General features: G+C 32.2%; 3 protein-coding genes across 8 annotated transcripts; 1 reads left to right on the top strand and 2 right to left on the bottom strand.

Annotated features, from left to right (window-relative positions):
• Nucleotides 1–219: 219 nt before the first annotated feature.
• LOC111308630 (DUF21 domain-containing protein At2g14520-like) lies at nt 220–4,461 on the bottom strand. 2 transcript variants are annotated; one of them, XM_022907098.2, is made up of 11 exons: nt 3,835–4,461; nt 3,233–3,309; nt 3,058–3,141; nt 2,651–2,764; nt 2,449–2,535; nt 1,988–2,127; nt 1,806–1,893; nt 1,330–1,403; nt 1,099–1,223; nt 669–934; nt 220–582 (listed from the first exon to the last, which is right to left on the bottom strand). In XM_022907098.2, the coding sequence occupies exons 1-11, from the start codon at nt 4,010–4,012 to the stop codon at nt 538–540; spliced, it is 1,278 nt and encodes a 425-aa protein (XP_022762833.2). In that variant the 5' UTR covers nt 4,013–4,461; the 3' UTR covers nt 220–537. The 2 variants fall into 2 exon arrangements, with proteins under 2 accessions (XP_022762833.2, XP_022762834.2); XM_022907099.2 differs by lacking the exons at nt 2,449–2,535; nt 2,651–2,764 and having other exon boundaries at nt 3,835–4,425.
• A 2,589-nt stretch (nt 4,462–7,050) lies between these two features.
• TBL13 (TRICHOME BIREFRINGENCE-LIKE 13) lies at nt 7,051–9,859 on the top strand. The gene is made up of 6 exons (XM_022907094.2): nt 7,051–7,503; nt 7,717–7,894; nt 8,015–8,155; nt 8,534–8,654; nt 8,991–9,125; nt 9,323–9,859. The coding sequence occupies exons 1-6, from the start codon at nt 7,071–7,073 to the stop codon at nt 9,584–9,586; spliced, it is 1,272 nt and encodes a 423-aa protein (XP_022762829.2). The 5' UTR covers nt 7,051–7,070; the 3' UTR covers nt 9,587–9,859.
• Nucleotides 9,860–10,058: 199 nt separating this feature from the next.
• On the bottom strand, nt 10,059–14,069 carry LOC111308626 (branched-chain amino acid aminotransferase 2, chloroplastic-like). 5 transcript variants are annotated; one of them, XM_089744583.1, is made up of 10 exons: nt 13,898–14,069; nt 13,232–13,293; nt 11,901–12,078; nt 11,610–11,786; nt 11,372–11,503; nt 11,138–11,227; nt 10,893–11,009; nt 10,677–10,772; nt 10,460–10,572; nt 10,059–10,305 (listed from the first exon to the last, which is right to left on the bottom strand). In XM_089744583.1, exons 1-10 carry the CDS (start codon nt 13,970–13,972, stop codon nt 10,191–10,193), a joined length of 1,155 nt encoding a protein of 384 aa, XP_089600709.1. In that variant the 5' UTR covers nt 13,973–14,069; the 3' UTR covers nt 10,059–10,190. The 5 variants fall into 5 exon arrangements, with proteins under 5 accessions (XP_089600709.1, XP_089600707.1, XP_089600721.1 ...); XM_089744581.1 differs by having other exon boundaries at nt 11,901–12,082; nt 13,233–13,293; nt 13,898–14,046; XM_089744595.1 differs by having other exon boundaries at nt 11,901–11,986; nt 13,898–14,038.
• Between the last annotated feature and the right edge of the window lie 1,805 nt (nt 14,070–15,874).

Raw genomic sequence — 15,874 nt, 5'->3', positions numbered from 1 at the left:
TTCCAAAGGAGAAACTGTTTGGTTACCTCCATTGAATCTGAATTTTAATTTGGCACTGCATCGATTCATTCTTAATTGGGTAATTTTTCTATTTTTCTTGTTTTTCACATCTATTTTACCGAGAAATCTATTGTCTATGCGAATGTCGGTTCCGGGGAACAAATTTTGGGAATATTGAAAAGAGAAGAAATCTAAAGAAAAATCTAGAGATAAGAAAAAGAAAAGGAAGGAGGCAACTCAAGATTTTCTTATTAAGAAATATTTTAAGAAGGAAAAGGGTGATATAAGAGTGCGAGCGGTCGTACAGATGAGATGAGCAGCCATATGCGATCAACAAACATTTATGATATTCACATTTATGCAAATCTATTTTTGCCCCTTATTGCTCAGCAATTTGTCTCTTCCATCTGTGATTATCCCTGCAAAAATATGGTTTCTCTTTTCTCACTCAACTGCTGATCGTATATGCCAAAATAGAAATAACAAATTTTTTTCATCACTATCTGTAAATAGAAAACTTCGCCACAATACAAAATGTCACGAGTCCTCGTAATGGTGATCCGTCTCGTCAAAGATCTCCTCCTGGCCAAGGTCGCACGTAAGGCAACTGAGTGAGAAACTGTTGACAACAATGAAATCAGAAGCTTGCTAAACATAGTCAGAGGTACCTGTAAAAGCTCTTCAATGACATCTTCCATTGTTATTATGCCGACGGCTTCCTCTTCCTCAGGGAACTTAGGGAGCGGTTTGCCATTTAGATGTAGGATGTCTGAATCAATATCCTTGGTCCACTTCTTGCTCCGAGAACCACCCTTAAACGAATTACTTGTAGCGGGAAAGCTCTTCCATTTCTTAAGAGAACGCTTAAGTCTTAAGGCATTCTCTTGTGGATGTTTGTCACCATCAATGTCAACTCTCACTTCCGGCAAGGGACCTATTTTAAGAGAGGAGAGATAAACAAATAGATAGAGCAATAAATATCAAGATGGCTGCCAGGCATAAATAGAGAAATTGCATCATAAATATGTTTCTATGGACTGTTGTCATGGTGTAATTGGAAATTCGGATAGAATATGCCAATGAGAGGCTGATACTTACTCCCGGCGGAGTTACTAGAAGGCGGCTGCTCCGTATTGCTGCACTGTCTTACAACGACAGCCATGTGGCTATGACCTTTTTGAAATTCATTTAATATATCATACAATGGCAATGTTTCTTGAACCCTATAACGTGCAAATGTATATATAGGATCAACCAATGAGCAAAGGGTGGACAGTGAATGCTTTGCAGAATAGTACAGATACAAGTTGTCCATTTACTATAAGATACCTTGGTATCCTTCGTATAGTAACACTCTTCACAGGTATTTCATCTTCAGGGTGAATTGTCAATAAATTCTTGACCTTTAAGATTAAAAGATAAATGGTTTAATAAATACACAATTAACACCCAGAAACTTGAAAAGAATAAAAGCCTAAGGAATAGGAAAACAAACAAGTAACAAAATTGTTAATATTCTTATATCAAGAAGAGGGCTCATATTAAATGTACTGCCAGATAATAAACACTTGAGGGGAAACTTAATAAGGGAGGATGCATGGGCAGTGGGGTGCATTACATAATTCATGCAACCATTAGCATCGTAAACTGGAATGCCCATCATATCACAGAGCATCATCCAGTTTCAAAATTTCATGTTAAAGGGAACACTTTGAAGGAGAGGAAAATGATAGGCTTAAATAAGTACGGAATAATACTTAACAAACTGTAAACAATATTAATGGTAGCCAAAGAAAAATGATTACCAGAATGAGTCCAATAATGTTTGTAGGATGCTCATAATAAACTGGCATTCTGCTATGCCCATTCTCCAAAATTAAACCCATCAATTCCCTGTCCATGTAAAGCATGTAATGGTAGCTTATCAATGAAAGCTGAAAAAGATATGCAAATGCTATCTTTCTTGATAATTTACAGAAAATCATACCTGTCAAGCTTGGCGTGAATATCAATCGTAAATGTCTCAGATATAGGAGTCATGGCATCTTTAGCTGTTTTCTCAGTAAGCTCAAGTGCTCCAGCTATAATTGTTGTCTCATCATGCGTTAGTTCTCCCCCTTTTCCAGCCTAATAAAGGTCCAATAAAAGGATCATAAATCTGAAACTTGCAATGAAAGAAAGCAGATCCTCTGAAAGAAGGCATTGCAATTCAGAAAGCAAAGATGCATCAATTACAAGGGCAGTTAACCAAAGTCAGAAACTAACAAGTGTAATAAATTAATGGCATGACGGGTGAAATTAATGATAAAAAACAAGCATTGATTCGATAAATGGCAACAGCCAGGTAATAACAACTAAGTTACAGAACAAAATGATGAACAAGACTATAGGAAAACTAAAAACCTTTTTATAGTATTTCTCAAAATATTAAGAAGCTGTTAAGCACACCTCATTGCCATGCAAATTTACTAGAGTTTTCAACTCAGCTCTTCGAAAAAGTGCTACATGTCCATGGCCCAGCAGAAAGTCTAACAGCTGAAAATGACATAAGATCAGTCAAGGGAGATATTTGCAGGAATTTAAAAGCTTGATTGTCTTTCTCACTGTTAAAAAGGCATTAATGGTGAGTAATTATAGCAAGATTCATCACCTTGCTTATTGGGTAGGCAACAGGAAAACAGATCCAAACAAGAACTTGAACGATTGGAGCCACTGTTGCACCAATTGCCAAACCATGTCGAGAACAAACAGATTGTGGTATTATCTGGACATACAATTAAATTGCAATTAGGACATGCACAAAACCTGCGGCCTTTTTATTAAAGCTATACCAAATTTCACCTTCCAAGAGCTAGTCTTAAGCCAAAATGATTGGAAGACAATTTTAAAACCAACCCTTTATGAAAAAGTTGCTCAGCCAAAATTTTAGCAAATAATATCTAACACACATCAAAATAGTCGTATCACAAATCATCATGTTCAGGGTCCAACAAGTATTTCTACTCGTGCTGAATCCAAAAGTGCTTTCAATTCAAATAATCTAAGGTGGATTCTCACCTCACCAAACAGAAGAATCAAGGTCACTGATATCAGGATAGCACCCCAAGCTGTGACCAGACTATCAAGGAAAATAGGAAGCGCCTGATAAAAGTAACAAAAAGTTGCAAAACATTAACATTTTCCAACACATGTAACCAAATCACCTGTTGAAGATGTGTTTACATTTATGTACCTCCATTGCGGCAGCATTGCATATAAGTAGAGTACAAAGCAACAAATGCTGTTTTTTGACAACCGGCAATATCTTTGCTGTTCCAACAAGGGATAAAGTTAGCATAAGCAGCATTTAATCTCAATGTTTAACATGGATTATATAAAGCAATATCTGAAAATAATTTAATTAACTTCATTATTGGATCAATATTCAGTTTTCTCATGTAATTCCTAAATCTATCCTTCAAAGTTTGCTGCATTTTAGGAACAAAATTTTCTATGCAGTAAAAACTTTACTACTTAAAATTCATAGATTATGTTACTTTATTTGCTAGAGTTCTTTAAAAAAAAATATGAATCATAAATTACAAAGAAATATAGATAACTTCACATAAACTCGCTCAAAAAGTAATTATTATATCATTCAATTAAAATAAAGCAAAGATTTCAAGTAAAGCTAAGGCATTTATCCACATCATTGCCATCGCCAACACAATAAAAGATATATTATCAACATTTTGATTCTTTTATTTTCTTTCCTTGATTCCAAAATAAATAAATAAATAAATAAAATCCGCATTAGATCTGATTCTCGAAAAGGAAAAGAAACAGAGGAAATACCAGCATGTTTACGATCCTTAGGAGTACCAGACTTAGCAAGAACCTCAAGATCAACAAGACTCATGGACATAAGGCCCAAAGTAAGGCCGGACATCATCCCAGCGAACACCACTAACAATACTATAATCAATATGTGAATAAAGAAATCCGCCTCGCAACATTTGTACTCCACCGCCATTCAATCTCTCTTCCTCAGTTTCTCTCTGTCGAAAAACAAATAAAAAAAAAAAAAGAAACGCTAGAGCTGTCGTTAGAGAAACGATAAACAGAGGTGAAAAACCACCTCCATTGCTAACAGCTGGTCGTTTCTTTTTTAGAAAATGCAAAAAAAAACCTCTTTTTTGTTTTTTTTCTTTCTTTTTTTTGTTAATAGAAAAGGAAGGAGAGAGAGCATAAAAGTATACGACTCGCCGGTAAAGTGAAAAAAGTGGAGTAAGCCGCCGATCTGGCGTGAAAAGGAAAGGTTGGAGTTTGGGTCCGGTTAGAGAGCGACCTGTGGCTAATGGCTTGTGCCTTGTGGATGGAAATGGAAATCATATACGGTTCCAATCTATCCGGTTCTGAGATTTGAGTTTATCGCTTTTCGTGTTGTGTAGTAATACTTATCGAGAGAGATGAAGTTTCTATTATAGGAAAACAAGGAAAGCATCTTTTTATTACCTAAAAAAAAGGTTAAAATATTTTATTAATTTTATTTAAGTGAATAATATATTTTAATTACATTTAGAATTAACATATATATAAATCTTTTTCTTTTTAATTAATTTTATTTATCTTTGAATTAAATTTAATATCATTAAATCATACATTTATTTAATATGTATTATTATTTTTAATAAAATAATAAAAACTTACATTATTTTTTAAATAGCGAAGAAGATTATTTTCACTCTACTAGCTTAATACCAGGAAACAAAAATACTAGTCCAACAATTTGACCCATTAAATTCGGGGATAAAATTAAACAAATTACTTACGCTTCTTCGCATGGAAATCACAATTACGCTAAATATAATTATCTTTTAATTTTTTATTGATTTTATATATTAATGCATTTTTTCTTTTTTTCAAAAATGCAATTTACAAACAATTTAATTTAATTTTAATTTTAAAGCATCTGGTTTAAACCATTTTATTATAGTTTATAAATGATTTAAAACATTTAGCTCTTTTTTTTTTTATGGATCAAGTTCAATGGGACTTAGAATGCAAGTGCAACATGGCACGAGACTTTGATTCTACACTCAAGTAGAACACAGGTGAGCCAGGTGGGGGGCACCGATAAGTGATGTGGATTATTAGTTAATAAGATTAAATTTTTGTAAAGCATGAAATGAAAAAGAAAGGTTACACAGGAGCGTGGCATAAACAACTCTAATGTGCATTATGGCAACAAGCAAAAAACAACAATTTGGTATTCTGTCGCCATTCACTTGCCTAGCGGGCCAGCCCTATCAGATAATCTTCAACAGCGACAACCGCATGGCTTTGCCTTGTGTGCTTTTTCTAGGGTCAAAATATGTTTTGTGGTGTCTTCTAGCTGATATCATACACAAACTTTATTTCACCTTTACCCTTGTGGTGATTAAGGCTAAGCTGTGGTTCCCATCAATTTCAGGTTTAAGATGATAAACGGATTAAATATGAATGGATAAATGTATATTTATGATTTATTTATTTAATTTTAAAATTAATTTAATTTAATTTATATTTGATAAAAAAATTAATTTAATCATTTGCATTAGTTTGTTTATAAATAATAAATAAATAAAATTTAAATAAATTTATTTATAGATATAAATACACTAAATAAATTTTACAGGCCTTTTTTTATATTCAACTTATTTAATAAATAAATATAAAAATATTATTTAAAATTATTTATTAAATTTAATAATTAAACAAAAATTAAATATATTTACGAATAATTTATTAAAAATTTTATTCATTTACATAAGTTGTTTTAAGCCGTTGTCAGTGATCTTTGTCACCGTTTTTTCTTTGATTCTGCAACGTTCGAACAGCCGGTTAAATATGCACCCAAAAACAAAAAAAAAGCCGGTGATGTGGGGACATCGTTACATACTATAGGTTTCTTTTGACGTATTTGTATTTTGATTGTATTCTGATAAACAGTTGATATGATAAAAAAGATTTTTATAATAATTTACTAGTAATTAGATATGATTAATTTTAATGTATCTATTAAAGGAATTATACAAATGATTAGCTATGAAAATACTTTGTCTTACGCCTTTGAGATTAATGCAATAAAAATTTTTAAAAATGGGATTATAGTTAAACATTAGTTATAAGACAATCAAATTAAAATTATTAATAATTATATGATTTATTAATAAAATATTAAAATTTTAAAATTAATAATCAAAATTAAATTTTAATAAACTCAAATAAAAAACAAGAATTACTATCAGCCACTGCCAAGATCTGTACTTAATTTACGTTTAAGAGAATCTTAAGTACCGTTTTCATTAATATTTAATGATTAATGATGTTACAAGGGAAATGGTCCAAGAAGATGGCTTGGCCGCTCAAAGCTGTAGCTCATAATTACACTATAATCGACTAGACACTTCGGAGTTGGGCGAACTTGCTTTGTAGATCCATCGATAGCATTAGTAGATATAACCCTACAGGTTGGCTCGTGTTCAGCATATTGATACAAAATGGTCCCTCTTTACAATTTAAGCTGGTGCATAGTCATTAATGATTAATCTCCATTTTTTTATTAGTATTAATCATACTAAAACATAATTATGAGTTTTTTATAAAAAAAATTATAAAATTTGAAACTTAAAACTATTAAATTTCATATCCAAACAATATTTATATAAATTAATTAAATTACATTTTTAATTTATATTTTTTTAATTACACCAAATATCCGTAATATTCAAAAACTAAAAATGTCACAATTAAATAAAATTAAAAAAAAAACACAATTATCAAATATATATCCAAATCTACTTAAAAATAAAAGTGGATAATCCATTAAAACTTTATTCACGCCTTAAACTATAAAATATTATTCGTTTTAATTTAATAATCTTATAATTTAATTATTACTAAAAAAAAAAAAAAGACAACAACAACAACGCTTCAGGGTGATACTAGATCTCTATTTATGCCACTGGGCCTTCGCCCAAAAAATGAAAAAAGGCCCAGTTAATGGTTAGCTCTTTTATGAAGTGTAAAATGGTTAATTGATAATCGCCATGGCAGCAACAAAGAAACTCTCATCTCTTTTTCCTGTATTATCTCTCATCTGCTTCGTCTCAGTCTTTTTCCTTCTCTCTCTTTCCAGAAAAGCCTCCATTTCCTCTTCTCCAACTCATTCCCAATTCCTCCAATTTAAACCCATCAACGCCACCAATAACGTCCACGCTAATGCCACCAGTGGATCCGACCCCTATGCGTCGGCCGATTCTTCATGCGATTACTCCGACGGGTCGTGGATCTACGACCCGGATGCGAGATTCGATAGGTATGACAGTAGCTGCAAGGAAATATTCAAAGGATGGAATTGCATTTTGAAGAACAAATCAAACGGTCGAGATATCGTTAAGTGGCGATGGAAGCCTCGTAACTGCCATCTCCAGCCGTTCGATCCGCTCAAGTTTCTTCACACTTACAGAGATACTAACATTGGTACTCTCCTCTCTCTATCGAGGGAAATCACATGTGAAATTTAGTTGCTTGTTAGTATACTTTTGAAGTTATTTAATTGAAGCAGTTAGGGTTCCATTATTAAAAAAAGGTTCATTTTTTTGAGGAAAAAAATTACATTTTTAGTTATGTTGGAGTTTATGTTGAGATATATTATGGTTTATTAGTAGGTTTAACCAATATTCAACAGTGCAGGGTTTGTTGGTGATTCCTTAAACAGAAACATGTTTGTTTCTTTGTTTTGCACTCTGAAACGTGTGTCTGGTGACGTGAAGAAATGGCGTCCCGCTGGGGCTGATCGCGGCTTCACCTTTCTTCGCTATAATCTTACCATTGCATATCATCGAACTAATCTTTTGGCACGCTATGGTAGGTAAGCTGTTTTAAGGCTTTTCCTTTTATTAATATTGCTAGTAAGGTGTTTCGGGTTTGTGTTTTTATTCCATGGTGTCTTGGTTGAGTTTAAAGTTGTTCTCCGTCTTGTTTAATGCAGTTGGTCTGCTAGTGGTAATGGTGGTAAGTTGGAAGCTCTTGGGTATAAAGAGGGTTATAGAGTTGATGTTGATATTCCAGAAGGCACATGGGAAAAGGCCCCAAGATTCCATGATATACTAATCTTTAACACAGGACACTGGTAATTTTCATTTTCCATTTTAGTATGTTGCAGACTGTTGATGACTTGTTGAGATTTTGGTTCTATATTTTTTATTTGCATGATATGGTAGCATATGTTTATGTGATTGTTTGTTTGTCCTAAGTTGTTTTTAGCATGTTAAATGAAAATGACCAAAGTGGATCCTATTGACGAGTTAAATTGCCTAAGTTGGATGTGGTTTTGTCAAGTTACATGCACTCATCAAAGCATTTTGGCACTAGCTGTGTAATTTGTGGATGTGTTATATATTTATGTTGGTTCCTGGTCACAATTTCCTGTGTTTCTAATCCATATGTTTCCATTTTGTTATTTGAGATTTCTTGAGTTAGATTTGCGATTTTGATTTTTCTTTCATAGGTGGTGGGCTCCTTCAAAATTTGATCCAGTCAAGTCACCCATGTTTTTCTTTGAAAAGGGTCTGCCTGTTATCCCTCCCATAGCCCCTGATGTTGGCTTGGATAAGGTTTTAAAACACATGGTATGTTATTGCACATTGTGTTTAATGGACTTTTTAATAAGATGCACGTAGGGTGCTTAGCTTATTTGGTGGCTGCTGCCTACATGAGCTGACATACAGCTTGAACTGGCTAAATGCTTCTATACTTTGTCAGGTTCTCTCAGAGGCATGCAAATTTTGTTTACAGAACACTCAGCTTTGGCGGAGTTATAGATACTATTTTTTCTTTGTTCTGATCATTATTTCTTAGTACTTTGGAAATAACAATATACTCCATTAATGTGAACATTACCATTATTTTTTTCTTTTGTTTGTGTGTGTTTTCCCTTTCATAACTTGTTTTATTGTTGATGGCAGATACAATTTGTGGAGAAAACCATGCAAACAGGTGCTATTAAATTTTTTCGCACGCAATCACCCAGGCATTTTGAAGGCGGCGAATGGGACCAAGGTGGTTCATGTCAGCGTTTACAGCCTTTGTTACCTGAACAAGTGAGTCTCTTTCAGTTATTACTACTTTTTGCTAGTTATGTTGAACACTATAATAGTTTAATCTAAATGCGACTTGCATCTTATTAAATGCTGATTGCTTCCATCTTTTTTTGAGGAAAACAAACTACTTTCTCTGTTGATTTTTTTCCCCTTTGGATCAAGGTTAAAAAGGTTTGATTCGATATATCCTTTTTTAGGTGGAAGAACTCTTCTCATTGAAGAATAATGGGACAAATGTGGAGGCACGCCTTGTGAATCAACACCTATACAAGGCCCTCAAGGGATCTAATTTCCACATCTTAGATGTTACTCGAATGAGTGAGTTCAGAGCAGATGCCCACCCTTCTACGGCTGGAGGAAAGAAACATGATGACTGCATGCATTGGTGCTTACCGGGAATTGCAGACACATGGAATGACCTGTTTGTAACCCATCTAGACAGTCTTAAAATTACAAGCTGATGTATTATACTAACATCTTGTTATTTAAATATTTCCAAAATTGTATTCCTTCTGTGTTTCTGAAGCAGTTTGTTAATTTTGATTCATTTTTGGCGATTGGTCTAGAGTTTAACCTAATCGGTGGGCCATTTTATAGGAGTTACAATTCTCAACTTGTATTAATTATACTCCTCTTTTTTTCATTTTCTTTCTCTACCTGGTTATTTGTAATTGACTGTTGAAGTTCTAAGATTTTGCCTTTAATGGGATTATAAAGAAGTCCTCTGAATCTGATGGGTTGAAGCTTTTTAAGATTTTGCTCTCTAATTGGATTGCATGAAGAGTGAAGGCCTTGATCAGTTTGTAGGCCAAATAACAAAGAACTTTTGATTTTCTGATTTTGGGTAATAGGATTTTTATTGCAATTTTTAAGCAGAGGAAACATGCAATTTTCATTCTGTCAAATGGTCAAGTGCTCTTATTTATTTTATTTTTTTCATGGTGGAAGTAGCTTAATTTTATTCATTGACGAATTTTAGGCTATTATAACATTTCTTTCAGCGTTAAAACTAAAGAGATGCTCTTTCTCCTAGGTACGATTCGGTATTATCATAAAGGAAGGAGGTTAATCGATCTCAATGGTCCATCCCATCTTGTCCTCGATAAGGCCAGTTTGAATTCCTGTTAGTGTTCCATACAATTTCTGAGCCTCTGTTTCTGCTCCCATTTTGTATTTAATCCTGCATTAATATGAACAATAAGCAAATTTGATATACAAATAGGAACTAAAACGAAAACCATTATCTCAGACGAGTGTAGTTACATGGAATGGAAGCATAATTGCAGATGCTGCGAATGTTTAATTTGAGCAATGGTTCTTAGATTTTTCCTTACCTTTTACCCTGGTAGGTTATGCTTGCAACAGACTTGAGAACCATAGCTGTCCCTGTGCAAAAGACTTCTTCAGCATCAAACACCTCCTCGATTGGAACAGGTCGTTCCTCAACCTGACAGCCAGAGGTTCACAGTTACTAGGTAGGTCAACAAATATGAAACAGCTTTTTATGAAGTTTAATTGGGCATAAGTTAATAGTAATCTCTGATCGGTTACCTGGTAACCAAAAGTTAAAGCAATTTCAATGATGCTTTTTCTTGTAATTCCTGGGAGAATTGTCCCATGAGCTGTTGGAGTTGAGATAACATTTCCCTGAATAAAAATACATAATGAGTTTTTTGAATTATCATATGAGACTGGATATGCTTCTTTTTGAGGAAAAATTCTCTATCTTTTCACTGAACAAACTACTCTTATACCTGTCAGTCTTACCTTGAGAATGAAGATATTGCATGCAGAACCTTCCTCAATGTTTCTTCTAGTCAATGCATCGAGAAATAAGACATCGGAGAATCCTTTGGCTTTTGCTTGAGTTAATGCCTTGTAAATCTGCATGTGCAACCAACTAGTATATTCGAGAAAGCCCCATTGACAACTTTGAAAATCATAATTCACATTAACCATTCCCTGTAAACGAGTCTAATATAACTTAATTATGCAGAAAAAGGAAATCATACTGGTGAGTAATTAGCGACAGCTTTGACGCCTCCTGTACCACCAGGAGTCGCTCGATAGAGATTGTCTTCAACGATCAGGTTCAGACCACCCTTCAAAATCAAAAGTTTTGGTACTTAACAACAAACCTCCTGATTTCTTTTCATTTTTGCTTACAAAAAGAAAGAGAAGTAAATAATAAAGAAAATTTCCATGCTTGTTTTCGACTTTTGATGAATTATCTGAGAGCAGCGTACCTCGTGATAATTGCCCACGGGGGAAGCATACGCTAAAAATGTGTACTCAGACGCTGGTTTCACTCCCAGGTTTGGGCCAGTTCCCACGAGCAGAGGCCTGATATATAGTGCTCCTCTCCCATGCGGTGGTACCTGTAATGGTATTCCCAATTTTTACTGCACAAAAATTCTTTGGCACGAACAAGAAATATATATATTTTCCTGGCAGGGTGTCACTGTCAAGTCTCAAGATTAATACCCAGCATTTGTTGGCCAGGACAGTCTTTTTGACAGCATCGATAAATTGCTCAATGGTTGGAGATGGCATGCACATTCTATCCGCACCAATCTTCATCCGCAGGGCATTCTCTTCTGGCCTGAATAGCAAAATTCCCTCATCTTCCTTCCTATACGCCTTCAGTCCCTCGAATAACCCCTGATGTCACCATTTTTCATATAATTTTAGCCTTGGGTAATTAAAATTGGTTGTAAACGATTTTTTTTCATCACAAACTTAATCGAAGCTGGTGATGCTGATGAGTTATCTCACCTGGCCATAGTTTAATATTCCAGATGAAGGGCACATCTCGATGTTTCCAAAGCGAGTTAAGATTCCTTGGGAAAACTTTTCTTCTTCTTTTGACCAATTCATTACATACATGTAATCAGTTTTAGTTAGAGCAAATCCAAGTTCATCCCAGTTCACATTGGCATATTCTGCCTTCTCCCTTCCGTGATAACAAAGGATTTAAAGGTTACAAAATTATATATAAAAAAATGAAAACCCAAACAACAGTGACAATCAACAATAGAAAATTATTTGGTCAACTTTCAAATCAATTATACACAAACCATGTTTTCAAATCAATTATACACAAACCATGTTAAACATTGAATATTATATTAGACTTAATAGCCAGCAAAGAGGTACTACTACAAAAATGCTAATGGTAGAAATCTTGGCCAACTATATTATATACCAACAGGCTGAGTCAAATGTTCTAATACAATTTTAATAAAAATTTAAGAACTCCAACCAAAGATTAATGAAGTCTTGTATTTTTTTTTTTTTTAATTTTGAAGCTTTCCTATATTTTGTTGATAATAGTACACAAAACGTGGGAATAAAATTAGGGTTGTTTTAATATTAAATAGAAGTAACTTATTTAAGAGTATAATGCTCAATTATGATTTAATTTGGCCAAATTTATTTATCTTTTGTACTCATAAGAATAGTAATTAATTATCTCACTGTAAGAATCATATAACACCTCCAATATTTGGCATCTTTTGTATAGGTGAGAAAAAAATCGAGAAAATTAAAAATCAATTTAAAATTGTAGTGTTTAGCTTGATTTGGATTTTTTTTATTTGATTTGTCTTAAGTTTAGATATTAAATATAAATATATATGAAATCCGGATTAAATTTAAAATCAAAAATTAAAAAAAATCAAACTAAACAGAATTATATATTTTATTAGTTTTGATATTTTTTTAAATTTTTATAAAATAAAAATAATTGTTTTATACTTAAATCTATTTAAATATATTAAAAATTATATTAAAATAATATATAAAAAAAATAAATTTAAAAAACTTATGAATCGAACCAAACTGATGAAATTTAATACGATTTGGATTAAATCACATGAAATTCGATTCGAATTCGAATTAAATTTTAAAAATTTATAATTTTATTTATTGTTTAGAAAAATTAAATCGAATTTGATCCGATTCATTGTCATCTTAATTTTTTTATACTTTTTAGTGCGTTGACTAGGAGAACAAATATATTGACTTTTCCGAATCACTTGAAAATGCAAATAATACAAATATTTCAAAGTGAAAAAGAAATGGCATATTAATTTTCATGGCATTACCTGTAATTTCTGGGTTCATAAGTTTCCATTGCACCTGTGACAAGTCCAGCCCAACATCTTAGCTGCAAAACAGAGGAATATAAAACAAAATTAAGACTTAAAAGAAGAAAAAAAGAGCATAAACATAAATCTAGGTGAGTCTATTTTTCACACATGTTTCGATTTCTTCAATGTAAATGAGTAAGAAGTATGATTGATTTGGGAGGAAAAAATGTGAAAATTCGAGCACTTTATACAAATAATTATTGTAATTTTATTTTTTTTTCAATATTTCATGATATTAGTTTTCTAAAACAACCGCAGGAAAAAATTATTAGAGTATTATATTTTTAAACAAAACCTGATAAACTATCAATTTAGTGATATTGAAAATCAATTTTAAAATTCAAGATTTCGGGTTTGAAATCTAATCATGACCAAAAAGAGATTACTTTTTGAAGTTTAATAAAAAGGCAAATTATTTCATAATTTTTATGGCTTTGGCATCAAAATAAGAGCAAAAGAAAGCGAAAAATTAAGAAGTTTTTTAGGTTATGAAATTGAAGGGCCAAAGGGATAACAGAGGAATAGAAAACCACCAACACAACTTTAATAAATCATTGTTGACTAATATTAACCACAAATAAAACTATATGTTAGGAGAAAAATAACAAGACACTTACTTACCTCTGGCTTTGAGATGAGGGTTTCAATTCTTGAAAGTTCATTCAACTTTGTTGCACAAATGCCTACCCTGAACATGGCTTTTGCCTACTTCAAAACTATTGAGTTATGCAAATGAGATACGAAGTTCCAACACACCAAATGCTACGCATGCAAACTTCTGGTTTATAAATTTATAGAGTCAAGTTCAAGAAATAAAAATTTATAGACCTTAGAATTGTTAGGAATGTGGGGTCCAATTTCAGTCATTTTAGCCGATTAAAGGTCGTAGGTTTGGTTTTTTTTTTTTAATTTTATGGAGACCTAGCTAATAACTAAAAATGGGGGCTGTTTAGGCATAAAAAGAAAAAGTCAAAAGTCAAAAAAAAAAAGAGAAAATAGAGAAGAGAGTTGATTAAACAGAAATCGATTTATGGTTTAATTGAGTTAAAATTTTATCAACAAGTTTATGATTTAGTTTTTTATATTTTGAATGGTGAAAATCGGGTTTGAAACTCTTTAGAAATAAATTCAAGGCGCATTTAAAAAGTCATCTATTTGGTGAAATTTTTGTAATTGTCTCTCTAGTTTTAGCTAGAGGAGAACTTTATATATCATTTATTTGATAGTAGAGATTTTTGTGGTGGTGTATGATTTTTCTCTCTACATTAGAGAGTTTTTTAGGTAAATCTTGGTGTGCTTTAATTTTTTTACATTTTGGATTATTGATTATTGTTTATTGCAATAGGTTTATTTCGATATATTATTTCTGCATTATTGTGTTTATTGCTTTAGGTCCAATAAGTGGTATTAGAGCGAATGTTATTTTTGAGATATCAATACAAAAGCAACCTAAGACATAAGTTAATTCTATTTGAGATCATGGAGAGTGATACATGTTCCATGATAAAAATGATAACATCAAATTATTCAATTTGAAAGCCTATAATAGATGATCATTTATACTTCAAAGTTTTTTATATGAGTTGGTATTGAGTGATTCGACTAAACCAATAGATATGAAAGATAATAGCTAGAAGAAGTTTAGTAAAAAGACGCTGGTTACAATTAAAAAATGGGTTAATATCATTTGTTCCATCATGTAGTATAGAAGACAGATGCCCATACTGTTTGAAAAAAATTAATAGTATTGTATGTGTTAGCCTTGAATTGATCCTTATTTTGATATGACAAAACATTAAAATTAAATAAACTTGATCAAGATTTAAAAAAATGATTTATTTAGTACATGTTCTTAAGTTTTATATTTTGGTACTAAATAAATAATATGATTTTCAAAGTTTAAACAAACATTTCTTGGTGTCATATTTCTCAAACCAAATCTATCTTTAAAGATTATTTATTTGAGCTTAAATGAAAGTTCAATTGTTGTTTTTAAAGTGAACTTATTTATTTTGGACTTAATACAATTTTGATAAAATTGGTTTTAAGAAATAGATTAACTTAAGAAAGCTGTTTTACAAGAACAAAGTTTTTCAACATTGAATGTTTTATTTTTCTGTATTAATTCACAAAGTCTTAATATTTAAATTTTATATGGTTGGAAAGCTATTTGAGTCTACTTTCTAATGTATCGAACAAAATCAAAATCCAAATTTTCTAAGAAAAGATTTTGAATTTTTACTAGACACTCTGCAGTTGTCAGAAAAACTGTACAAGGTGTAACTTTTAAAATTCACTATAATTCGTACACAGTGAATTAGGTGACGAAATTTATATGATAGAAAGCCTTGTAAGTCTAGTTTCCAAATCATCAAACGGTTTGTAATTTGGATTTTTATAACTCAAGTTATGGTCAAATTAGTTAGTAGAGTACAAAACAGGAAACAACCACCCAACAGCTGATAGGATCGATCCCCTCATGGAAGGGATCGATCGATTATGGGCGTGGGCACTCCGACGATTATTTTTTCATCATTCCAACAGGCATTTCTTCTCCCAAACACTTCCAACGGTTACCTCTTCAATTTGTCTATAAAT

The sequence above is a fragment of the Durio zibethinus genome, chromosome 2 (assembly GCF_047325235.1).
Source record: "Durio zibethinus cultivar Kanyao isolate XHJ-2024 chromosome 2, ASM4732523v1, whole genome shotgun sequence".
NCBI classification, from domain to species: Eukaryota; Viridiplantae; Streptophyta; class Magnoliopsida; order Malvales; family Malvaceae; genus Durio; species Durio zibethinus.
This window is presented reverse-complemented; position numbering and strand designations above follow the sequence as displayed.